Source organism: Raphanus sativus, chromosome 3 (assembly GCF_000801105.2).
Source record: "Raphanus sativus cultivar WK10039 chromosome 3, ASM80110v3, whole genome shotgun sequence".
Taxonomy (NCBI): Eukaryota; Viridiplantae; Streptophyta; class Magnoliopsida; order Brassicales; family Brassicaceae; genus Raphanus; species Raphanus sativus.
Window position 1 is genome coordinate 21,056,986 of NC_079513.1, and position 21,863 is coordinate 21,078,848.

Below are 21,863 nucleotides of genomic sequence, written 5' to 3' on the forward strand. Positions count from 1 at the left end.
TTTGGATTCTGTCTTGAGTTATATCAGTTTAAGTCGGATATACGAAAATAAAACAAAATCTGAAAGCAAAACATAAGAAAAACATAAGCAAAATACTTGAACTCAGCAGAAATTAATTCAACATATATCATTCTATAAAATAACAACATTGCAAATTCACACACGAAAATCGTAGGAAGAACAGGTTTTTTTTTTTTTAAATATATATTTATTGGTTTGTTAACACTAGCATTGTAACAACATCTGACCATTTCGCTTATTTATGGGAAAAATAATAACAAAATTTATTCTAAATAGAATTATGTCTAATTGATAAATGTTTGGCCCAGTGATATATTTCATTTATTTAAGAAATTATTATATCAAATTAAATTAATATTAAATTTAAATATGTTGACACAAAAATTTAATATAAAAAATTCAAAAGAAATTAAACAAAAAATATCCGCCTTTCAAAAAACAGATCATAATATAGTAAAGTATTAAATCAAACAAAATTACTTTATATAATGTCATAAAGTGGATTTATTATTTCAACTAGGTATGTATTCATGTTACGTCGTAGATATATATTGTCTATTGTAAACTCTAACGAGGGTGTTTTCATAAGTAATATATTTTTGTTTCTACTCTACCTTGCGCCAATGTAAGGTATTCTCATCCTCTTGGTATAAATAACGTACGTTTTAAATTTTAGACTTCAAAACTCTTCTTGTTTTGTTTGTAGACATACTTTCGTCCATATTTACAAAAGGAAGTCGTCTGAAAGATTCCAAGCAACCCTATGTGTAAAATTTAATTGGCTATAAATATTTTAACTGATATAACATATTTGATAAAGCTTCAATTTAGTTCATTTTATACAATAGAAATGAGCAAATATTTAAACAAAGAAAAAACAAGAAAATCATTATAAACAACTTAAAATTAGGATTTTTGGTTTATCCGTTCAGATTCAGTTACTAACAGTTGAGATTCAGATATGTACGTAATACTCTGCAAGAACTATTCAGATATTTTTACATTTCATAGATTTTGATTTTCCGATAGGTTTAGTTCACATCTCAAGAAGTGCTGAACTTTATCTCCATGCCTAAAATAGACATGTGGCTTTGTTAGTTCAGTTATTAAGTTAGTACAAAGGCTTAAATTTTTGATTATTAACTGTTAAAATTTACATTTATTTTCTCAATTTTGATATAAAATCCAAACAAAATATTTGGGTTTTATTAAATTTAGTTAAATTAAAAATATTTTAAGTCATATACAAATAATGTTGATTATATACTAATAATTTATGTAAGTTCAGTTAGTTTAACGAGAAAAAAGACCAGAATGACACCAAACCAAGTTTTTGTCATAAAAATAGCATTACAATGAGAAAAATGACCAAAAGAAATTTTATTGAAAGGTAAAAAATATGCATTTATAACTATTGGATTAATTAATATAAGACTTAGGGTTTAGAGCTAAGGGGTGAGGTTTTAATAATGTATTCAAATTCAAATTTTTAAAAATAAAAAAAATAAAAATTAAATTTTCAAAACAAAATGTGTTATTTTGGTTATTTTATTTTTTGAATGTTATTTTGTGACAAAAACTTAAAAAGTGCTATCTGAGAGAATTGCCCTAAGTTTTAAGTTTCAATTTATATTTTAAATTTAGTCTACAAAATGGTATACATCAGCTTTTCTGGTTAAAAGATACTAAAATAAACCAAATTATACGACTGGAAAATTGAACCGGTAACTTGGCTAATTTTAAAAAGAAAAAGAATCATGGAATCTATAACCAAACCTGAAACGAAATTAAAAATGTTGGTTTGGTTTGACATGTTTGACTCGGTTATTTGCACCCAAAAAGAAGTTTTGACTCTGTTTTCACACCGTTTTCAGCCTTTCAATATTAAACTAAGAACGACGTGCCGTTTAAATTATTTAAAACATCACACAATGCATATGCAAATGATTAAGAGCATGATTATTGCAAAGTTTCTTAGCAAAAGTCCTTAATACACATATATGTATATATATGTATATGTATATATTATATATGCGTATGTAATTGTTTGCTAAGAACTTTACGGAAATCAAAACCAAAAGTTTTTTAATTAAGGAACTTTCGATTTCGGTTTCCGTAAAGTTCTTAGCAAACAATTACATACGCATATATAATATATACATATACATATATATACATATATCTGTATTAAGAACTTTTATTAAGAACCTTTGCAATAATCATGCTCTAACGTAGACCGACTTTTAACGAAAGCAACGTCGACATGCTTCTATAGGATAAAGATTTATTTGGCCACATAAGCCACGTAGAGGGTAAAGCACTGAAACGTGGCAGGACCGGACGGACGCATCGCACGTGTCAGTATCCTACAGAAGTGAAGAGCCACTAGCCAAAGAGGGATGGTTCGGGCCATATGTCAGCTTCTTCTCTCAAGTTCCCTCTATTTAAAACCTTTTCATGGTTTCTCAGAGATATGCCTAGAAGAAAAAAACAAAATACACAGAGAAAGAGTTCGGTTGATCTGAAAAAATGGATATGCAGTCTCAGATGACACGTCCTTATGGTCATGATCAAGCAGAGGATCCAATCAGAATTCACCATCCAGGTAAATACAAAACGATAACCACATTAAACCAGCAAGTAATGTTTACTAAACCAGTTTTCTCTTCGCATACAGAGGAAGAAGAGAATCATGAGAAGGGAGCAACTAAAGTGTTGAAGAAAGTGAAAGAAAAGGCTAAGAAGATCAAGAACAGTCTCACTAAACATGGTCACGAGCACGACCATGATGCGGACGAAGAAGAAGACTACGAATACGACGAGCCAGATCCAGAAGTGCACGGCGCACCAGGTTTTTGTCCTTTTAATTAGTAAACAAAACACATTCACGGTTATGTTTTTGTGACATTATAACGGTTTCTCTATATGGCACAGTGTATGAGTCATTCGCAGTAAGAGGCGGCGTAACGGGACACCCTGAGTCTCTTTCTCATCCCGGAGAAACTAATCTTCCGGCACCGGAAGAGATTATTCCACCAGGGACAAAGGTGTTCCCCGTCGTCACAACCGATTACACCAAACCCGTGGAACCTGAGCCGTTACAAGATATCTCTTACGGACACGAGGCACCGTTTCATCCCGTAACGGATGTACCATCTCATCCTCCCAGAGTGTTCGACGTGTCGGAGAGAGAAGAGAGGAGAGAGGATCATCAGATGCCGTTGCACGCTCCTCCTCCCGCCTCTCTGCTTTCATCAACAGAGGATGTGACGAGGACGTTTGCTCCAGGTGACGACGAAGATCTCGGCGGTCAACGGAGAGTCAACATCGGCAGGCCTAGAGGGTTGGAGGAAGATCCGGCTGCTCCAGGGGGAGGGTCGAGTTATCTTAGTGGCGTGTCTAATTATCAGACCAAGGTTGCTGATCCAACTCATGGAGGTAAATCTATCTTATTAAAACAGAAACATTATAACTTCTTCTAAGTGGATTTTAAAGTTGGACCTCCACATATTAATGCTAAACTAACCTACCTATTATTAAACTGACTTTTTGTAACATTATTTTACTTTAATGATTTTAATTAAATGATCCGATATTAATTAATGAACAGATTTATAACAACCATCATTAATGTTTTCCCTAACGTGTGTTTCGTTGTTTTCTTATTATTAAATGATTTAAATAACCCTATATTTAAGCAATCTATATCTTTTTCTATTTTATTAAATCATTTCTTAAATCTCTTTTACTTTCCTTAAAAAAAATCCAATGATATTAATTTAGGCAAATCAGTTTACCATTGCTTTCAAACGAAAAATACTTTCTAAAAATATAAGATGCTTATAATAACAGAAATGTAATGTAATGAATATCTTTTCAAAAATAAATGTTCTTTGTTACTGTGGAGGTTTATATTAATAATATGGTGATATACATAACTCAAATATATGTATTTCCATGTTCGGCTACCTTTAATACATAACATAATTAAAACAAAGAAATAATTGATTTACATTAGTAAACCTGCGTATACGAAAATACAGAACTTTATGTATATTTTTATATAAATAATATGCTAATAAAAATTAAATATAATAAATGTGGAAGAGTATAAAATATAAACTATTAAAATTGCATATTAAACAGTTATTTTATTCAATAAATTCAAAAAACATAGACTATTATTCGTACAATATAATATTTTTTTACAAAAATAAAAATTAATATCTGCACAGATGCACAGATGTGCAGATCAAGCTTTCTTTATATAATACAGAATTATTTTGTATATAATCTATCATTCTTTAACTAAGTTGATTTATATATTTCGTATGTAATCTATCATTGTTCATTTTAAACTTTCTTTATATATTACAAAATATTTTCCACACATTTTATTGTTATTACAAACACACACAAAAAACTCAATATATTACAAATAACTATTACAAAATAATCGTATAAACCAAAAAACTAAAAAATGAAATAAACACCCGCCCGAACGGGTGGGTCATGGTCTAGTAACATTTTATTACCGAACTCGAGATCTTGTTTTTTCTAAAGGTTTATGAAACGGTAACGTTTTGTGTGTATAGGAGGTGGAGAAGCTGGAGTACCGGCGATCGTTGAGTCTCTGGGTAAGATGAAAGTGAGAGATGAGTCGCCTGTTCATAAATCAGGAAGAGACTTTGAAAGAGAGATTCCGACAAGAAGCCATGAGTTTGGTCGGGAGGACGATTCTGGAACGGACAAGAACTCGCAGACGGTTTTGACAAGCGGATCAATAGCTGGGCTTGGGGAAGAGTTTCCGGCGAGAAGTCATGAGTCTGGTGTGAAGGATACGGCGAAGGGAAGCGAGGAGACGGGACCTGGACTGGAGAAACATCTGCCGGCGATAAGTGATGATGTGAAAGTAGAGAATGTCTTACCGACGGGGACTCATGATCAGTTCTCACCGGAGCTCTCTCGTCCGAAAGAGAGAGGTGAGTTCAAGGAAACACACGAGTCGAAACCCACTTCCTACACAGAGAAGATAGGTTCTGCGACGTCGTATGTAACCGACAAAGCTGTAGCGGCCAAGAATGCTGTCGCCTCGAAGCTTGGCTACTCCGGAGATAGCGGTGGGCAAGAGCAGAGCCGCGTTGGAGATGAAACAGCTCCGAGATCTGCCGCCACGGGATACGGGCAGAAAGTGGCGGGAACCGTTGCGGAGAAGTTGACTCCGGTTTATGAAAAGGTCAAAGAAACAGGATCCAACGTAATTACTAAACTGCCCCTTTCGGGAGGTGGAAGTGGAGCTGAGGATAAGCAACACGTGGGAGAAAAAGGTGTGTCGACTAGAGACTATTTGGCGGAGAAGCTGAGACCTGGAGAAGAAGATAAAGCCTTGTCGGAGGTGATTGCTGAGAAACTTCATCTCAGAGGAGGAGATAATAAGAGGACAACGGTAAAGGAAATGGAAGTGACGGTGGAGAAGATCCCTACCGACCAGTTATTGGAGGAAGTGAAGCCGAAATCTTCTGATTCCGTGGACGACAAGTCTGCACAGTCTCTTGGCCCCACCGTTGGTAAAACTTGTCATCCTTGTTAATTGTTTAACTAAAGGATTTCTGTGCACTTAGTATTAATCTTAGTTGTTAATGTTTTGTAGGGACTACGGGGTTTTCGGATTCTGGTGGAGCTCTGCCGGGGCAGAGGGGATTTTAAGATTCTGGAAACTAAGATTTTATGTCTTGCTTTTGAACGTCTGATGTATGTTTTCTTGTTTGATACCCGCTTTCGTCTGTGGTTTTAATGTATTTTGATGTGATGCTTGTCTGTGTAAAATAAAATATTTGCTTTCGGTTAAAAGTTTATGATTCCTAACCAGCTAGCGTTATTATAGCCTCCAAAACTAATGGGAATGGATTTGGAAAGATCGTAGCGAAAAAACGAAGTTAGCGTGTTTGTGGTTTATTTGATTATTGTCAAGCCAATGTTGAGTGTAAAATCTACAATGTAGTCTAAACTAGTATATTATTTAGAATATTCAAATATCTCTGCATCAGTTACTTATTTCACTCGACTGCTAGTGGACCTTGTTATTATAGTTATCGTTATGGAGTGTCACAGTCACTGAAGGGACATACTTATTGCCTTTTAAAAGATTGAAACCAATAGTGTCATGGGGTGGGGAAACTGTTCAAGTAGTATAAACAAATGCTATAGCATGCTAAGTAAAATTTCAAAGAATTAGCCAAAAATAAACAAAAATAAATAATATTCATTAAAATATAACGTTTCGTTTTCTATGAATCGTTAGTCGTTACATATATGTAAGTAGTGTCTACAAAAAATTACACTGTAAAACTCACAAGAATTCAAACAAGAAAAATCATGATGGTTATAATTATGTTCTAAGTGAGCTTACATATTGCTGCATTGGAAAAGTAATACGTTTTATTTTTTTATGCCAGCAATTACACGATAAACTACATGGTTTTACAGCTTATCCCAAGCCAGAGTATAAAACCCACGTCAAGTTTAAATACAAATAAAAAAAAGATTAAAAAGAGCCAAGAGGAAGAAGAAAGAATGAAACCAACAAAAGTTACACAACATGGAGAAGTTCTTTGAAATAATGATGATGGAGCACTTATGGATATATGATAAGGAATCAGGCACATATGAATCTAGAGAGCACGACTTTTGATGATGTCAAAACTCATCTCACTCGGGTCCGTGGCTTGTAATTCCACCTGAATACCATCCAATTCTCTCTTGAACCTGTCCTTTGAGCTGGCATACACCATCTTCATCCTCACACTCGAAGAATCCGGTGACCTACCATATACATACATCATCCATATTCCTCAATCTAAATTATATGTTTTCATAACATGTGACCATGACATGTATTCTAGTGACTTATGCTCTTTTCTGGTGACCTACGATGCATCATCCATATTCCTTAGCCTTTCTATGTTTCAGAACGTGCGACCATGACATGTATTATAGTGATTCATGCTATTTGTTTGTTGTGTCACAACTCACAACGTATGTTCAAATCCGCATAATGCATGTTTGTTGATATATATATATATATATATATATATATATTATAGCATGATGTTTGGTAAGGTTTTGTATTACCATGCTATGAAGAAGATTTTGCTCTTCTGGCAATTCTCAACAGTGGTGAAGTCGAAGTCATAGACGGCATAGCGGCACTCGTTGGCCGGAAGAGAATTGGAGAAATCGTCGTAGTTTTCCTCGGGACTTCCAAGTTTTTCGACCACCACTTGTTGTCCATCTATCCTGAATATTATGAACCTATAGTTTCTTTTCGCTTTTAGCTCCAAAAACTTGAGCTTACATTCGTCTACCACCGCCATTCCTGACGCTGCGTTCGCCTTTTTGATGCATATAAAACATAAGTTTAAGGTATAAACTATGAATGTACACGGATAATCGGTTATTAAAGATTGTGATTGTTTCAAACGTCAATTTCTATGGTTATATATATGTGAAATGAAACCATTGTAATATGTGAATCGAGGCATAACAAGAAACAATGTTCAAACATATATGACACAACTTCACTACAAAGAGAATGAGAGAGCGTACCATTGCGTTTGGTTGATGGAGGTAAACCTAAGACAGCAAATAGATTAGAGAGATGTGACTTCTTGTTTTGTTTTGTTTTTGTCCTCTTTTGTGAAACGAACAACAAGAAAAGGGAAATTAAAAATTTTGGGGAAGAAGAGATTCTTAATTTGATTTGAATAGGCCAAAGGAGAATAACTCGGACAACCATTAATGCATCTCTTCTTTTAACATCAGACTACATCTTTTTCAACTCTCATCCTTCAAAATCGCCTAACCATCCTTTCATATCGGACAAGTCTCCTACGCTAATTTTAGCATATCAACATTTCTATCCATCCATATTGAGCACTACTATAACTTCAATTGGTGACCATTTATAATGAAGTCATTGTTCTTCAGATTTTATACCAATTATATTAAGGACATATAGATTTTACTTTATTCCTCTCATTTTCTCATGTTTTAAGAAAATTATGAAGAAATATTTCATCTCCAATTCTTAAGAACAAATTGAACAAAAATTATATATTTTTTTATTTATTTAGTTTTTCAAATGAATGTGTCTTTATTTTGTTCATTTTTTTCTCATTTGAATGCAGATGGTTCATTTAAAATGGTATAATGTCTATTATGCCCCTAATATAATTCACAAATTATTAACCTAAACATAATATCATTTTGTCCCACGTAAAAATTGACAAAAGCACAAAAACATTTTTTCCGTCAAAACCGAAAAATTTATTTTTCCGCCAAAACTGAAAAATCTCGTTTTCTCGCAAAAACGTGTTTTCCGCCAAAAAATCATTTTCCTGCCAAAAATGTGTTTTCCCGCTAGAACCGAAAAATCTCGTTTCTCCGCCAAAACCGCAAAAACGCATTTTCCCACCAAAACCACAAAATCTTGGTTTCCCGCCAAAATCGAAAAATCTCGTTTTCCCGCCAAAATTGCAAAAATGCGATTTCTCGCCAAAACCGCAAAACACGTTTTTCTGCCAAAACCACAAAAATATGGTTTTCCGCCAAAACCGTAAAAATACGTTTTCCCGCCAAAACCGCAAAAACATGTTTTCCGCCAAAACCGCAAAAACACGATTTCCCGCCAAAACCGCAAAATGTGGTTTTCCGCAAAAACGCGTTTTCCCGCCAAAACTGCAAAATGTTGTTTTCCGCAAAATAGCAAAAATGTGGTTTTCCGCAAAAACGCGATTTCCCGCCAAAACCGCGATTTCCCGCCAAAACCGCAAAAACGCATTTTCCCGCCAAAATCGTGAAAAACGCATTTTCCGCCAAAACCGCAAAACGCGATTTCCCGCCAAAACCGCATAAACGCGGTTTCCCGCCAAAGCAGCAAAAAAACACGGTTTCCCGCCAAAACCGCAAAAACACGGTTTCCCGTCAAAACCGCAAAAACGTGTTTTCCCGCCAAAACCGCAAAACACACATTTTCCCACCAAAACCGCAAAATGCAGTTTTCCGCCAAAACCACAAAATTACGGTTTTTCGCAAAAAACGTGATTTCCCGCCAAAACAACAAAAATATGGTTTCCCATCAAAACAACAAAAACGCGGTTTCTGGTCAAAACCCAAAACCGCAAACCACGGTTTCCCGCCAAAATGCTAATTTTAAATAATTCTGTTCTAAATATAATAGATTAAATAATGAAAATTAATATAGTTGAAATTAATATCAAATTATAGGGTTAAATCAAAAAGGATATTTTAGTAATTTATTTAGATAATTCATCTAAATGAATCATTTGGATGGACAAACAAACGTAAGATCCATTTAAATGATTCATTTAGATAAATCACTTAGATGAACAAACAAACATCTAATAAAATCTGAATGGATCATGTGAATAGACTATACAAATGGATCATTTGAATGGAGATAAACAGATGGAGAAACAAACAGCCCCTATGTCTAGCATTTGATTGACAAAACAACTTGAGGTTTGCTTGGTTTGTAGAGATTATCTGAAACAGATGTAGCATTGTGGTTCCATTACACGACATAAATAGCAAATTGTCCTTGCACAAACTCTAGAGGCAGATAGAGAACAACAAAAATCTGATATTTCCTACAAAACTGACAAGACCCTTTAGATCCTCTTGTCTCATCCAAAGAAATTGACAACCTTTGGACCTTGTTGCTTCTTTTCCGGGATGCTCTTTTGGTCTAAATCATCAGAGGTCTTCACATTCTTGCTACTTTTCGGCTCTTCATAGAAATCATCCTCAAGATCGTCCCCACTGAACTTAGTGAGTTTGCCTCTTGGTGTAGCATCGAACCCTGTCGTTTCATGCAAGGTATACAGTTACTGTCTTTATAATATATAAACTGCAGTTAACTGTCTCGAATCACTTGAACATGCGGTTTCAAATGAAAGAGAAACCACTTGACTAGTATGATGAAAAGGTGAGAATTAATAAGGAAACGTTACTTGGTCTCTTAGCTGGAGCAGAGTCTCTCTCGAGTTTATCAGGGCAGTCTTTGACGAGATGCGCCACGCTACCACACACTTTACAACACCCACCCTACAAAAAAAGAAAACCCATCAAATTAAATCATATTGCTGAAAAAAATAGAAGAAACTCTTTCTGTGGTTTAAGAAACGTACCATCGGATAGACTCCATGCTTGTTTTGAGGGCAGTTCTTACTTATGTGACCTTGTCCCTTGCATATGAAACAACTTGCAAACTTCGTCCCTCCTACAAATATATCAAAAATATAATCTAGGTCACAGATGAATATAGTACAATCACAACCAAAACATTAAAGACCCGTAATGTGCTAAAAATCGGTCTAGGGACTAATCAATAATCCTATATATAAAGCAGTCTAGCGATTTTTTTGTACATTGTTGTCTATAGACAGCATGATTATAGCTAATCAGACAAGATATACAGACAAGACAGTGACGTACCATCTACCAAAGGATTAGGACAATGAGAAAGTGAATGGCCAGTATCACCACAGTTGTAACACAGCTTCTTCTCGAAGCTGCTCTCATCGCTCTTGTCCGGACAGTTTTTAAGACTATGCCCTCGCCTTCTACATTGCAAGCATATCTAACACAGAAACAGACCAAAAACCATCAAAAAAGTGTCCTCATCTTTTCAAACCCAAAGAAGAGAGGAAGGAAGGAAGCAAAACCTTGTTTCTCTCCCACTCAGACTTCTCGGGACAGAGCTTAGCGATATGAGTTTTGGACTTGCAGATATAACAGCCTTCCCCAGGTTTCATACCAGGGACACGGAGAGGATGCCTCGTGGACGAGGAGCCTCTTCTGTCCGTGGAAGAGGTAGGTTTCTTTTTCTTGAACAAGCTCTTCTTCTTCTTCTTCTTGTTTGGATCCTTTGGAGGTGTTGGTTCTGGTTTTGGAAACTGCTCTGGGTGAGCTTCCTTGTACCTCTTACGCGCAAGTCTTTGTCTTTGGCTCACCATTGTCGAGTACGAAACAAGAGAGAGAGAGAGACGATTTGTTTCAGTACGCGGCGGCGATAGAGTCGGTGATGAGGAAGAAAGACAGTAGCCGGCTGGTCGAAGAGAAGCTCTTCTTATTACTAGGGGAAACAACGTTGTGTTGTTTCGAACGGGCTGGGCTTTATTCGGCCCAATTATAAATAGGTCTAAACGTTTCTTACACATAAGAAAATCTCCCTAAGAAAATCTTTCGGCCTTTCAGATTTTTCATTTGCGTTTCTTGACACCAAACTAAACACTGCTATTTTTTGTAAACGGTCGACGAGTACTAACTACTATGTAAGGTTGAATATGAACATTCCGTGAGTTTATCTGCTACATCTTGCTCGGAGCCTTATTCTAGCAGCAAAATGAAACATTTTTTGTGGCAGGTTATCTCGGGTTGTATGGCAACGACAGAGAGGCTAATTTATAGACATTTGGGTACTGATAGGAGTTGTCCTAGATGTGCTGTCCCAGTAGAATCAATTAATCATTTTTTTGAATGCCTTCCAACTCTTCAAATTTGGGCTCTTATCGGTCTGTTCTTTCCGGATTACTTCCCGAGTACATCTATATACTAAAATATGAACTTTTTGTTTTAGAAGAGAAAAGAAATGGCTCCCATAAGACCACAATTTGATACCTTCCCATGGATCTGTTGGTGTATTTGGAAGGCGAGGAACGACAAACTCTTTAATGGGAAAGTCGTATCCCCGATGGATATTCTCCAACACATGTCACTTTAAGCAAAATGTTGGAGGAAGGCTAATGAAAAGGAGGAAGCAGATGAGGAACTCGATGACTCCCCTACTATAGAGGTGGAGACAGTGCTCCCTTGGATACCCCGAATCCCTACCTGTCAAATCGATGCTTCATGGATCGATAATGGCAGCGTCAATGGCTTAGAGCATCCTTAATGGGATAAGTGGGGGATATAGCTTAGGTGTGAAAAATTAATAAAATGAAGTAAGAAGTGAATTTAGTGCCATGTTAACCTAATAACTTCACCAAAACACTTCTTGCGGAAGACCCGGGATACACATCTCTAATCACTGTTTCAATTTTTTCTTTTTATTATACTGTCCTAAGATGTGTTGAAATACACCAATAAAGATGCTCTTAGGGTGGAGTTTTAAGGATCAAATGGGCTCTGAATTCTTTGGATTACGAGCATGTAGCAGGACCCTCTCAGCTTTACATGTTGAGATGGAATGTTTACTCTGGGCAGCTTCATGTATTAGAAACATGAGGATAATCACGATGAGGTTCGAGACAGATTGCACGGATCTAGTAGACATGATTACAAACTCGGAGGAATGGCCGACATTCGCGACAGAGATCGAATTATTTCGGAGTCTCCAGGAGGGCTTTGAGGATGTCAGACTGTCTCATATTCTACGGAATCGGAATGTACGGGCAGACGCGTTAGCTAAGGAGGCAAGAAGTAGAAGCTATATCTTTACCCATATAGATCAGACTCAGTCAAACGGAGATGATCCTCGGAGAACCGGCTCGTTTAACCACCACTTAATCTAATGAAGTTGGACAGTCGACAAAAAAAAAGAGTTTGTCTGCTATTTGACATTAGTGTGTTGTTGTTGGTTGGAGTGCAGGAGGGAATATAGGAGCAAGATAGCCAATGTGAGACAATACTTTTTTGGTGATTGTGTTGTTCGTTTTGTTATAAATAAAGCTCACCGAAAGTTTTCAGTTAGGTATAATAGTAGAAACTATAGGTTTTTTAAAAAAAAAAAAAAATATAGGCTGTAATTTATTCTTATGTAGATTTCTGTTGTTGTAGATTTGTATTAATAACTTTCAAAACACTAACAATAAAGTTCTAGAAAATTTAATTTTCAAAACTAATATATTTCTTATTTTATCTTTTGGATTGTTGTTTTAAATTAATTGCTCAAAGCATGATTGGTAAATTAAAATGACTGTAAGAGAAAAGGAGCTGTGAAAAGCACTAAGATCACTTACCAATCACCCCTAAAGTCTACTAATTGATAAAAACAAAATGATTAATTACAAATAAAAATTGGAGATGCGGAAGTCATAATTACCATCTACAATCCATACAACTAAACTCATTCACTGGTAAAGTAAAACGAAAGGAAATGGAAAACGCACAAATGAATGAACTGTGTAAATGTTTAGAATAAAGATTTCAGAGGAGGAAACAAAAGATTTTTAGAGGAAGTATTCTGGATTTAGTCTGGGCTGGACTTTGTAACATTTTGTCTTTTGTTTGATATAATATCGACTAACAAATAATAATATTTTTTAAGAAATAGTTGGTGTTCAAAGATTTCTCTTGATTAAATGAACATTTTTTAGTTCGTCAGCAAATCTCCTTTTAAAAAGTCTCTTTTTCTGCAAACTAGGTGGACTATTTTATCTGAGTTTCTATTTTCTTCTTTCAGTTTTTTCCATATTTTTTTTGTTGGTCGCGAGCTCAATGTTGTAGCTGACTCCATCGCGAAATCGGCACTGCATAATTCCCGCCTTATCTTGTACTGAACTCTGGTTTAGATTTATAAATCTTTTTGTTGCCCAAAAAAAAGGTGGACTATTTTATATCGTAAATTGTAAAATTTGAGAAAATGCATAGTTGCATTTTATTTTATTTCTCTAATTGTATAACTATTTGTATTCTAAAAGATCACAATCACTAATAGATTTGGCTCAAAACTTTTTTGGACCATGGGGCAAAAATATACCATTTACATAGTTCATCATGACCGAGAAAGTTTTTACCAAGGAACAATATGATCATTTACTTTCAAAGGTACTATAGTTCCTACGGTTACCCACTTTCAAAGTTGGAAATTTAATCATTTCACCAACTCCTTAGAAAAGAATACTGAAATAAATATACAAAATATAATTTTGCTCTAGTAGATTCTTTCATGTTTCTATTGAAACTAGATTTTGCATACTTGTATAAATATTTTGCTTCGTTAATGCATATTTTAGATTGCGCATTAATATTGAACATAATCCATTTGGCCAAAAAAAGATTGCGCATGTTTTAGATTGGGAGCTGTGGGGCCATGTCATATATAGCTTTAAAGTGTCGATAGAGATTATTAATATGGCACATTTCTAATGTAACATGTCGATATTAAATTAAACTATCTAGATATATCCACTGTATAGAATTAGGTCTGGGCATTCGGATAACCGGATCAGGTTTGGATCGGTATTTCGGATCTGATATTTCAGATATGTAAAAACTGCTATCGATCGGGTATTTATAAAATTCGGATCAGATTAGGTTCGGTACTTATTGGATCCAGATAATTTCGGATATATCTGAAATAACTGTAAAAAATCAGTTCTTATTCGAATTTAATTGTATTTATCTGAATACCCTTATCAATTATAAAAGAATAAGACTTATAAAAATCAGACCTCTGAAACTAAACAGAATCAGATTTGAATAAACTCGCAAGAAAATAAAAACCAGTCTTGAATAAACTAAAATCTACCTTTATTTAATGAGTCTATAAACTAAAAACTGGATATGTCGGATAGTAGTTCAGGTCTCGGTAATACCTGATCCGATCCAATACCTGAGACATAACTAAAAGCATACTCGGGTATTTCATCATATCTAGATTCGACCCGAAACCCGAATTTTAGGATCGGTATCGATTAGAACTTCGGATCCTGGAAATATGCTCATGCATGTATAGAATAAAAGCTCCTTTAGGTAACGTGACGCACGTGGGCAAACGTAGAAGAAGACAAGATTGAACATATAATTAACTTTGGTTATGGTTCGGGAACGGAACATATGATATAAAAGTAAAGATGGGGTATATATGTGTGCTTTAATTGTAGCTTATAGAGTTTTACTTTTTTTTTTTTTTTGATAATTATAGAGTTTTACTTGTATAATCGAATTTGAAGAGAATTAAATAACGATACAATCGGGAACTCTAGATTCTCTCTGAGTAGTGAACATGCACCGAACTCTGAAGTTTGGGGTTACTTGTAACGCGTGATGCAATTCCAAAGTTAATCGTTTTCGTTTTTTTTTTGTTATGTGTTTCTTATGTTCTTTTGAATATATGTGTTGCAGTGATCGATGACCACCCCATACACCACACCTATCTGATCCGTTTATTCGTTATTTTTGATATTTCCACTTCTTTATTATAAAAAAACTTTTGTAAGCTATTTTTAGTGTTTACTGAATAATGCAGAGATATTCCAAAATAGAAAGAGTACAAAATTAGTTTTCGGATCGGAGGTAATTGAGTTAAAACGGCTAGTTTCTCTCTCCTGTAAAGTGCGACAAAGAAAGCGATAAATTGTGAACAGTGTCTCCGGTAGCTGCCTCTCAACGGCGGCTCATTAGGAGCCGACTCCTCCGTCAACTTTCCACTCCCTCTCCGACGGAGAAGATGAAGAAGAAGAAACCCAAAAAGTCTCCGACCAAAGCATCGCCTAGCTCAACCTCGAAATCGCCGCCGAAGTCTGCGAAGGCCTCGTCTCAGACGAAATCGATCTCTGATGAAAAGGTCTTACCTGAATCGGACCCTACGATTGTTTCTGATGCCCGTCTCGACCCTGTGGCCGTCCCGGTTGCTCAACAATCGTCTGAAACTGTAGATCTGGATACTCACCAAAGCGTCATCCCGACACCAGAGACAGTGATCGCCGTTAAATCGGCTGATCCATCTCCAGTTTGCGTTGACACTGACACCACAAACAAAGAGTCGAGCTCCGGTGGTAAAGACCTAAGCTCCTCTGAAACAGCCCTGGAAAAGGAACCCCGTCTGCAAACCGACATCTCCTCCGGTGAAATGTTAGAAGTAGCGAATGCTGATGCCAAGGTGTTAACTTTGAGCTCGCAGGATGCTGAATCTGCACCTCTTTTGGCTCCTCTAGCTGATCGAGTAACAGAGAAAATGAAGAACAAGCCAGTACCAGGTGATGAAATAAACGCAGTTCCGGCGGAAGCTCCTGCTCCTCCTCAGAACAAGACTTCGGAGGACACCTGGTGTGCTCACGCAAGAGGAAAGCGCCTCTCCAGGAAAGGTGAAGCTTTCACTCTCCCTACGGGTGAGGCGTGTATTATGATCCCCAATTCTGTGATTGAGAAGAACCGGAAGTCTTGGGAACCTTTCGTCCTGGGCCAGTTCTATTCGGACCCTCCCTCTCAAGGCACGCTTCATAACATAGTTAACGGTATTTGGAGCAGGAACTACAGAGATATTGCAGTGTCGATAATGGAAGGCTTCGCTTTTCTTTTCAGAATTCCGAATGCAGCAACTCGTCATAGGGTCATCACTCAGCGTCTATGGCAAATCGAAGGTCAAACTATGTTTGTAGACAAATGGGAACCGGGAGTGGTGCCGTCAAAGCCTGAGCTCAAGTCGGCTCCTATCTGGTTGGAGCTCCGAAATGTTCCTCTTCAGTTCTTCAATGAAGACGGGCTGGAACGTATCGCTGGCTTGGTAGGTCACCCGAAGTTCTTGCATCCCTCAACTGCCAACAAAACAAATCTCGAAGTTGCAAAGGTCTTCACTATAATTGATCCTAGGAAGCCGCTTCCAGAAGCCGTGAATGTTCAGTTTCAGTCGGGAGAAGTCAGCAGAGTGTTGGTTTCTAGTCCGTGGATGCCGCCAGTTTGTGAGCTTTGTAAGGAAGTGGGGCATGTTTCAAAGAGATGCCCATCTGCGATCAAGTCCTGCTCTCACTGTAACCTAGAGGGTCATGTCTACGAGAAGTGCCCGCAGAACAAGAAAAGCGAACCCAAAGGAAAGAAAACTCGAAGGGGAAGATCAAAGGAGAAGCAGGTTTGGAAAGTAGTTGAACAATCAGACATTAACAAGGTTGAGATACAACCTCCTGCCTCTAGCGAGGGAGCAAACTTGCAGAAGGAGGTGGTGCACACAGAGGTTGCGCTTACCTCAAAGCTTGGTACAGAGAAAGATAAGGTGGTTGGGGAATCGAGTGCTACACCGTCCTATCTGCTACCTGTAAGATCAAAGAGTCGTTCTGGTCGCTCAGCTTCTGGTATCTCGATTTCATCTCACTCTGATATTCAGCCTGATTCTTCGGATGTGGAGACATCAGACTCGGACTTAGAGGAAGGTGAGCTAAGTAAGCACGACATGGAACTTGGATATCAGATTGTGCGAAACAAAAAGAAATTTTCAGGATTGAAGTCCTCTGGTCAGAAAGGTAGTCGGGGCAGGGGTCCCAAATTAAACTAGTTATATATGTCGACGGATATTTTTTGTTGGAATGTACGCGGATTAAATAAATTTTCTCACCGCAGCGGATTAAGTAAGTGGTATAGGAAGAATGCTCCTCTCTTTGGCGGCATCATTGAGACACATGTCAAATACCCTAAGAAGAATAAATTTGTGTCTCAGATTTTTCAGGGATGGTTGACTGACGACAACTATGGTTTCTCCCCGCTGGGGAAGATATGGCTTGTCTGGCACCCCTCCCTCTTGGTCACTATTATATCCAAGTCCCTTCAAATGATCACGGCTGAGGTTACTTGGCCTTCTCTGCAAACAAATGTGTTCATCTCGGTTGTCTACGCTTCTAACGATCCGAAGGAGCGCTCTCTTCTGTGGTCTGAGCTGACAGATTTAGCTACTTCTCAAGGTATGGATGATAAACCCTGGCTTATACTAGGCGACTTTAACCAGATCAGAGACCCCATGGAACACTCCCTGCCTCCAACACTCAATATGGACAAGAGGATTCGAGAGTTCAACCAATGCCTCTTGGATGCAAGCGTGGAAGATCTTAACTTCAGAGGCACAACTTTTACCTGGTGGAACAAGAGGAAACTTGCACCTTTGGCTAAGAAGCTTGACATGAGCTTGGTAAATGATGAATGGTACAATATTTTTCCTTCTTCTGTGGCCTTTGTCGGCACTCCAGGTTTCTCGGATCACGCAGTCATCACTGTCGTTCTGGAGCCGCAGAAGATAAGGTCTAAGAAGCCTTTCAGATTCTACAATTATCTCACGCTAAACTCGGACTTCCTTGCGACTGTCTGCACCAATTGGTATTCGTTCAACGTCACTGGATCCGCTATGTACCGGGTTGCAAGGAAATTGAAGCTATTGAAGAATGTGATCAGAGAGTTTAGTAGGGACACAACTACTCGGGAATTGAGAAGAAAACTGCTCAGGCACAGGAAAGACTGCAACAGGCGCAGCAAGCAATGCTCTCCCTTCCTTCATCTTCTAATGCTGCTATAGAGCTCCAGGCTCAGCATGAATGGGAAGAGTTATCTGTAGCGGAGACAGCTTTCTTCTATCAGAAAACGAGCATAAACTGGCTCCAGTATGGCGATGGTAACTCCAGGCTTTTCCATCGTTATGCAGCCTCCCGACAGGCCATCAATCACATTCACTTTCTACTAACAGACACGGGCGACAGGGTGGAGACTCAGGATGGTATACAAGCTCTCTGTATCGATTATTTTCATGAGCTATTGGGAAGCCAGGTAGCGGAACCGATGTTCATTCAATCCGATCTTGACCTGCTTTTTGACTTCAAATGCTCGGCTGATGAGGTTATGTCCTTTCAAAAGCCCTTCTCTGCGGAGGATATAAAGGATGCGTTTTTCTCTTTACCAAAGAATAAATCAGGAGGACCGGATGGATACTCATCGGAGTTCTTCATGGCTACATGGTCTGTTGTTGGGGCTGAGGTAACCGAGGCAATCTTCGAATTCTTCAAGTCTGGAAAAATTCTTAAGCAGTGGAACGCAGCAAATCTGGTCCTTATTCCTAAGAAGCTAAACGCGGCTGTAACAACAGATTTCAGGCCGATTTCTTGTCTCAATACTGTTTATAAGGTCATAGCCAAGCTGCTAGCCTCGAGGCTGAAGGAGATCCTCCCGGCGGTGGTTTCAAATTCCCAATCCGCTTTCCTCCCGGGAAGACTGCTGGCAGAAAATGTATTACTGGCCACTGAGCTTGTAAACGGGTACAACACTCAAGCTCTCTCCCCTAGAGGCATCTTAAAAGTAGACTTGCGGAAAGCTTTCGACTGTGTGCGGTGGGACTTCCTTTTAGCCGCTCTTCGGGCTATTGCAATTCCTGAAAGCTATATCTGTCTTATCTCCGAATGTCTATCTACGGCGTCATTCTCGGTGTCAGTCAACGGAGCCACCAGAGGTTTCTTTCAAAGCACCAAAGGAATACGGCAGGGGGATCCGCTCTCGCCTTATTTGTTTGTGCTTGCGATGGAGGGACTATCTAGATTACTTCTCTCGCGATATGAAGAAGGTCTGATTGGCTATCATCCAGGGACAGTGAACCTCAAGATTTCTCATCTAATGTTCGCCGATGATGTTATGGTATTTTTCGATGGAACCAGTAGCAGCTTACATGGAATATCTGAGTGTCTTGATGACTTCGCTACATGGTCTGGCCTCCAAATGAACCCTTCGAAGACGGAGTTGTTCACCTCAGGAATCGACCAAACGGAATCAGCTGCTATTGTTAGCTACGGATTCCCTTCTGGTAAGTTCCCGGTGAGATACCTAGGTCTTCCTCTCATGAGCAGGAAGCTAAAAATCTCAGAGTACGCTCCATTAGTGACCAAGATTACTGCGAGATTTCAATCCTGGTCTGCAAAGATCTTGTCGTTTGCTGGGAGATTACAGTTGTTAAAGACAGTAATATTTGGCATTGTAAGCTTCTGGTTATCAGCTTTTATTCTTCCGAAAGGATGTATCAAGAGCATCGAATCGCTATGCTCCAGGTTTCTGTGGTCAGGAAATATAGAGAAGAGGGGAGTTGCAAAAATCGCATGGACTACAGTCTGCTTACCTAAAGACGAAGGAGGCCTTGACCTTAGGAATTTCTCTATTTGGAATCAGGTCCTTTGTCTAAAGTTCATCTGGTTGCTGCTGTCAACTACGGCCTCTCCATCTCTTTGGGCTGAGTGGCACCGTAGCACCCATCTGCTGGAAAAATCTTTCTAGATGGTAGAAGCTTCATCATCGGACTCTTGGGTCTGGAAAAAGCTTCTCGATCTGAGACCATTGGCTCTTCAGTTCTGTAAAATCAGATTGGGTGATGGCAAGAGCGCAAGTTTCTGGTATGATGTGTGGTCTCTTTTTGGCCAGTTGATAAATCACATTGGACTCTCTGGTCCTAGAGCTCTGCGTGTACGACATAACGCGGTGGTGGCGGACGCAATAAATGGTCAAAATTGGTTGCTCCCGCAACCTAGATCCCAAAAGGAAGTGGAGCTCCACATTTTTCTTACAACTATTTCCTTGCCTCTTTCTTTGAATGAGAATGATGTTTATGAATGGCATGCTGGTGATACTTCTTTGCTTGATTTCAGGTCCTCCTCCACGTGGGAAGTGCTGAGACCGAGAGAGGAAGTTAAAGACTGGGTGGACGTTGTATGGTTCAAAGGTGCGGTTCCAAAGCTAGCGTTCACGATGTGGGTTACAAATCTAGACAGGCTGCCGACTAGAGCGAGACTTGCTGCGTGGGGACTTCCTGTCTCACCTACCTGTCCACTCTGTTCCACTCATGATGAAACCAGAGATCACCTAATGCTTGCCTGCGCATTCAGTAGGGAGGTCTGGCGCGAGGTGCTCACCAGATGCCGATCACCACATGCTATCTTTACCTGTTGGGCTGAGCTTCTCTCTTGGATCAGGTCGCCTACCTCAAAGAAGTTCACCCTGTTGAGGAAATTGGCGGTTCAGACTGTCACCTTTCACTTGTGGAAGCAGCGAAATAATCTTGTTCATAATCAAGCATCAATTCCGGCTTCAGCAGTGTTCAAAGGAATTGACAAAGAACTGAGGAACATAATCTCAGCCAGGAGATCTAGGAAAAGTTTCAAGACTATCATGACAATGTGGTTGAGATAGTTGTTCTTGTTGCCTCACTCTTAGGAATCCTTCTTGTTTTTAGCTTTTCCAAGTTGGATCAAAATCTAAGTCTCTTTCGTAGAAACTTTTATTCATCTTAATGATATTTACATTTTAGCAAAAAAAAAAAAATTAGTTTTCGGATATAAGCCCTTTTTCCTTTAACTGTTTTGCTGTCTATAAAGGAAATATTTTTCACGTGTGAATAAAACGATCACATGATTCCAAACATATACACACACATATATATATATATATAGGAGTGATATATCTGAATTAGTTTATATCTGCATTTTTGACATATATTAAATCTTTAATTTTAATTTATATTTAATATATGAATGCTGATATCTTCGTTAGTTGTTGTATCATTTTAAAAGCAATCTTATAAAACTATTTTCCGAATACATAACTAGCATAACTAGAGAAATTTCATGGGGTATGGTGATTCTATCATATTATTGAACTAAACGACTTCTGCTGCGTCAAGGACCTAAACCGGTTTATAATATATGCTAATTACCATATAACCAAAAGTATGTGAAACTGATAAAAGTAGTTGAAGAAACTGAGAGAAGTGTTCCAAAATTAGGATTATTAAAATTCTATTTGCGCACAACAATGTTATAAAAATAGGATAATGACTATGATTGCATTTGAAAATGATGATTTGCAAAATGTCAAATATGATAATTAAGCTTGAAGTGTTCAAACTTGTTTAAAAGAAGTTTTATTTAATAAAAATAGTCAAAGCTTCGTAACAAGTAATATCAATAAAATAAACCCATTCTCAAAACAAAAACAAAAACAAAAATATAAATAAAATAAATTCAAGAATAAGTTTTCACGATACTCTAACGAGATTTGTGTCTCAAATGGTGTGATGAATTGCGGTGTAT

General features: G+C 37.8%; 4 protein-coding genes across 4 annotated transcripts; 2 read left to right on the plus strand and 2 right to left on the minus strand.

Moving 5' to 3' along the window:
• The first annotated feature begins 2,487 nt into the window (after nt 1-2,487).
• Nucleotides 2,488-5,871, plus strand: LOC130509200 (low-temperature-induced 65 kDa protein-like). Its single transcript, XM_057004935.1, has 5 exons — nt 2,488-2,626; nt 2,699-2,872; nt 2,956-3,459; nt 4,617-5,588; nt 5,672-5,871. Exons 1-5 carry the CDS (start codon nt 2,551-2,553, stop codon nt 5,725-5,727), a joined length of 1,782 nt encoding a protein of 593 aa, XP_056860915.1. The 5' UTR covers nt 2,488-2,550; the 3' UTR covers nt 5,728-5,871.
• Nucleotides 5,872-6,441: 570 nt separating this feature from the next.
• LOC130509718 (actin-depolymerizing factor 12-like) lies at nt 6,442-7,406 on the minus strand. Its single transcript, XM_057005898.1, has 2 exons — nt 7,153-7,406; nt 6,442-6,843 (listed from the first exon to the last, which is right to left on the minus strand). Exons 1-2 carry the CDS (start codon nt 7,392-7,394, stop codon nt 6,693-6,695), a joined length of 393 nt encoding a protein of 130 aa, XP_056861878.1. The 5' UTR covers nt 7,395-7,406; the 3' UTR covers nt 6,442-6,692.
• A 2,102-nt stretch (nt 7,407-9,508) lies between these two features.
• Nucleotides 9,509-11,329, minus strand: LOC108844517 (uncharacterized). Its single transcript, XM_018617782.2, has 5 exons — nt 10,767-11,329; nt 10,537-10,681; nt 10,230-10,321; nt 10,053-10,146; nt 9,509-9,901 (listed from the first exon to the last, which is right to left on the minus strand). The coding sequence occupies exons 1-5, from the start codon at nt 11,259-11,261 to the stop codon at nt 9,726-9,728; spliced, it is 1,002 nt and encodes a 333-aa protein (XP_018473284.2). The 5' UTR covers nt 11,262-11,329; the 3' UTR covers nt 9,509-9,725.
• A 4,164-nt stretch (nt 11,330-15,493) lies between these two features.
• Nucleotides 15,494-20,964, plus strand: LOC130510091 (uncharacterized). The gene is made up of 4 exons (XM_057006432.1): nt 15,494-17,230; nt 17,483-18,160; nt 18,211-19,950; nt 20,056-20,964. Exons 1-4 carry the CDS (start codon nt 15,494-15,496, stop codon nt 20,962-20,964), a joined length of 5,064 nt encoding a protein of 1,687 aa, XP_056862412.1.
• The last annotated feature ends 899 nt before the right edge of the window (nt 20,965-21,863 follow it).

Bases quoted from the DNA above. Each gene is read 5' to 3' on its own strand.
- LOC130509200 (XM_057004935.1), top strand. From the start codon at position 2,551: ATGGATATGCAGTCTCAGATGACACGTCCTTATGGTCATGATCAAGCA. The intron at 2,873-2,955 runs GTTTTTGTCCTT...TATATGGCACAG, and splicing joins AGAAGTGCACGGCGCACCAG to TGTATGAGTCATTCGCAGTA. The intron at 5,589-5,671 runs GTAAAACTTGTC...AATGTTTTGTAG, and splicing joins GTCTCTTGGCCCCACCGTTG to GGACTACGGGGTTTTCGGAT.
- LOC130509718 (XM_057005898.1), bottom strand. From the start codon at position 7,394: ATGGCGGTGGTAGACGAATGTAAGCTCAAGTTTTTGGAGCTAAAAGCG. The intron at 6,844-7,152 runs GTAATACAAAAC...TGTATATGGTAG, and splicing joins AAAATCTTCTTCATAGCATG to GTCACCGGATTCTTCGAGTG.
- LOC108844517 (XM_018617782.2), bottom strand. From the start codon at position 11,261: ATGTGTAAGAAACGTTTAGACCTATTTATAATTGGGCCGAATAAAGCC. The intron at 10,147-10,229 runs GTACGTTTCTTA...CTTTTTTTGTAG, and splicing joins AGCATGGAGTCTATCCGATG to GGTGGGTGTTGTAAAGTGTG. The intron at 9,902-10,052 runs GTAACGTTTCCT...ATGAAACGACAG, and splicing joins TGCTCCAGCTAAGAGACCAA to GGTTCGATGCTACACCAAGA.
- LOC130510091 (XM_057006432.1), top strand. From the start codon at position 15,494: ATGAAGAAGAAGAAACCCAAAAAGTCTCCGACCAAAGCATCGCCTAGC. The intron at 17,231-17,482 runs GTGCGAAACAAA...CAGATTTTTCAG, and splicing joins TGGAACTTGGATATCAGATT to GGATGGTTGACTGACGACAA. The intron at 18,161-18,210 runs GTTGCAAGGAAA...AGAGTTTAGTAG, and splicing joins CTGGATCCGCTATGTACCGG to GGACACAACTACTCGGGAAT.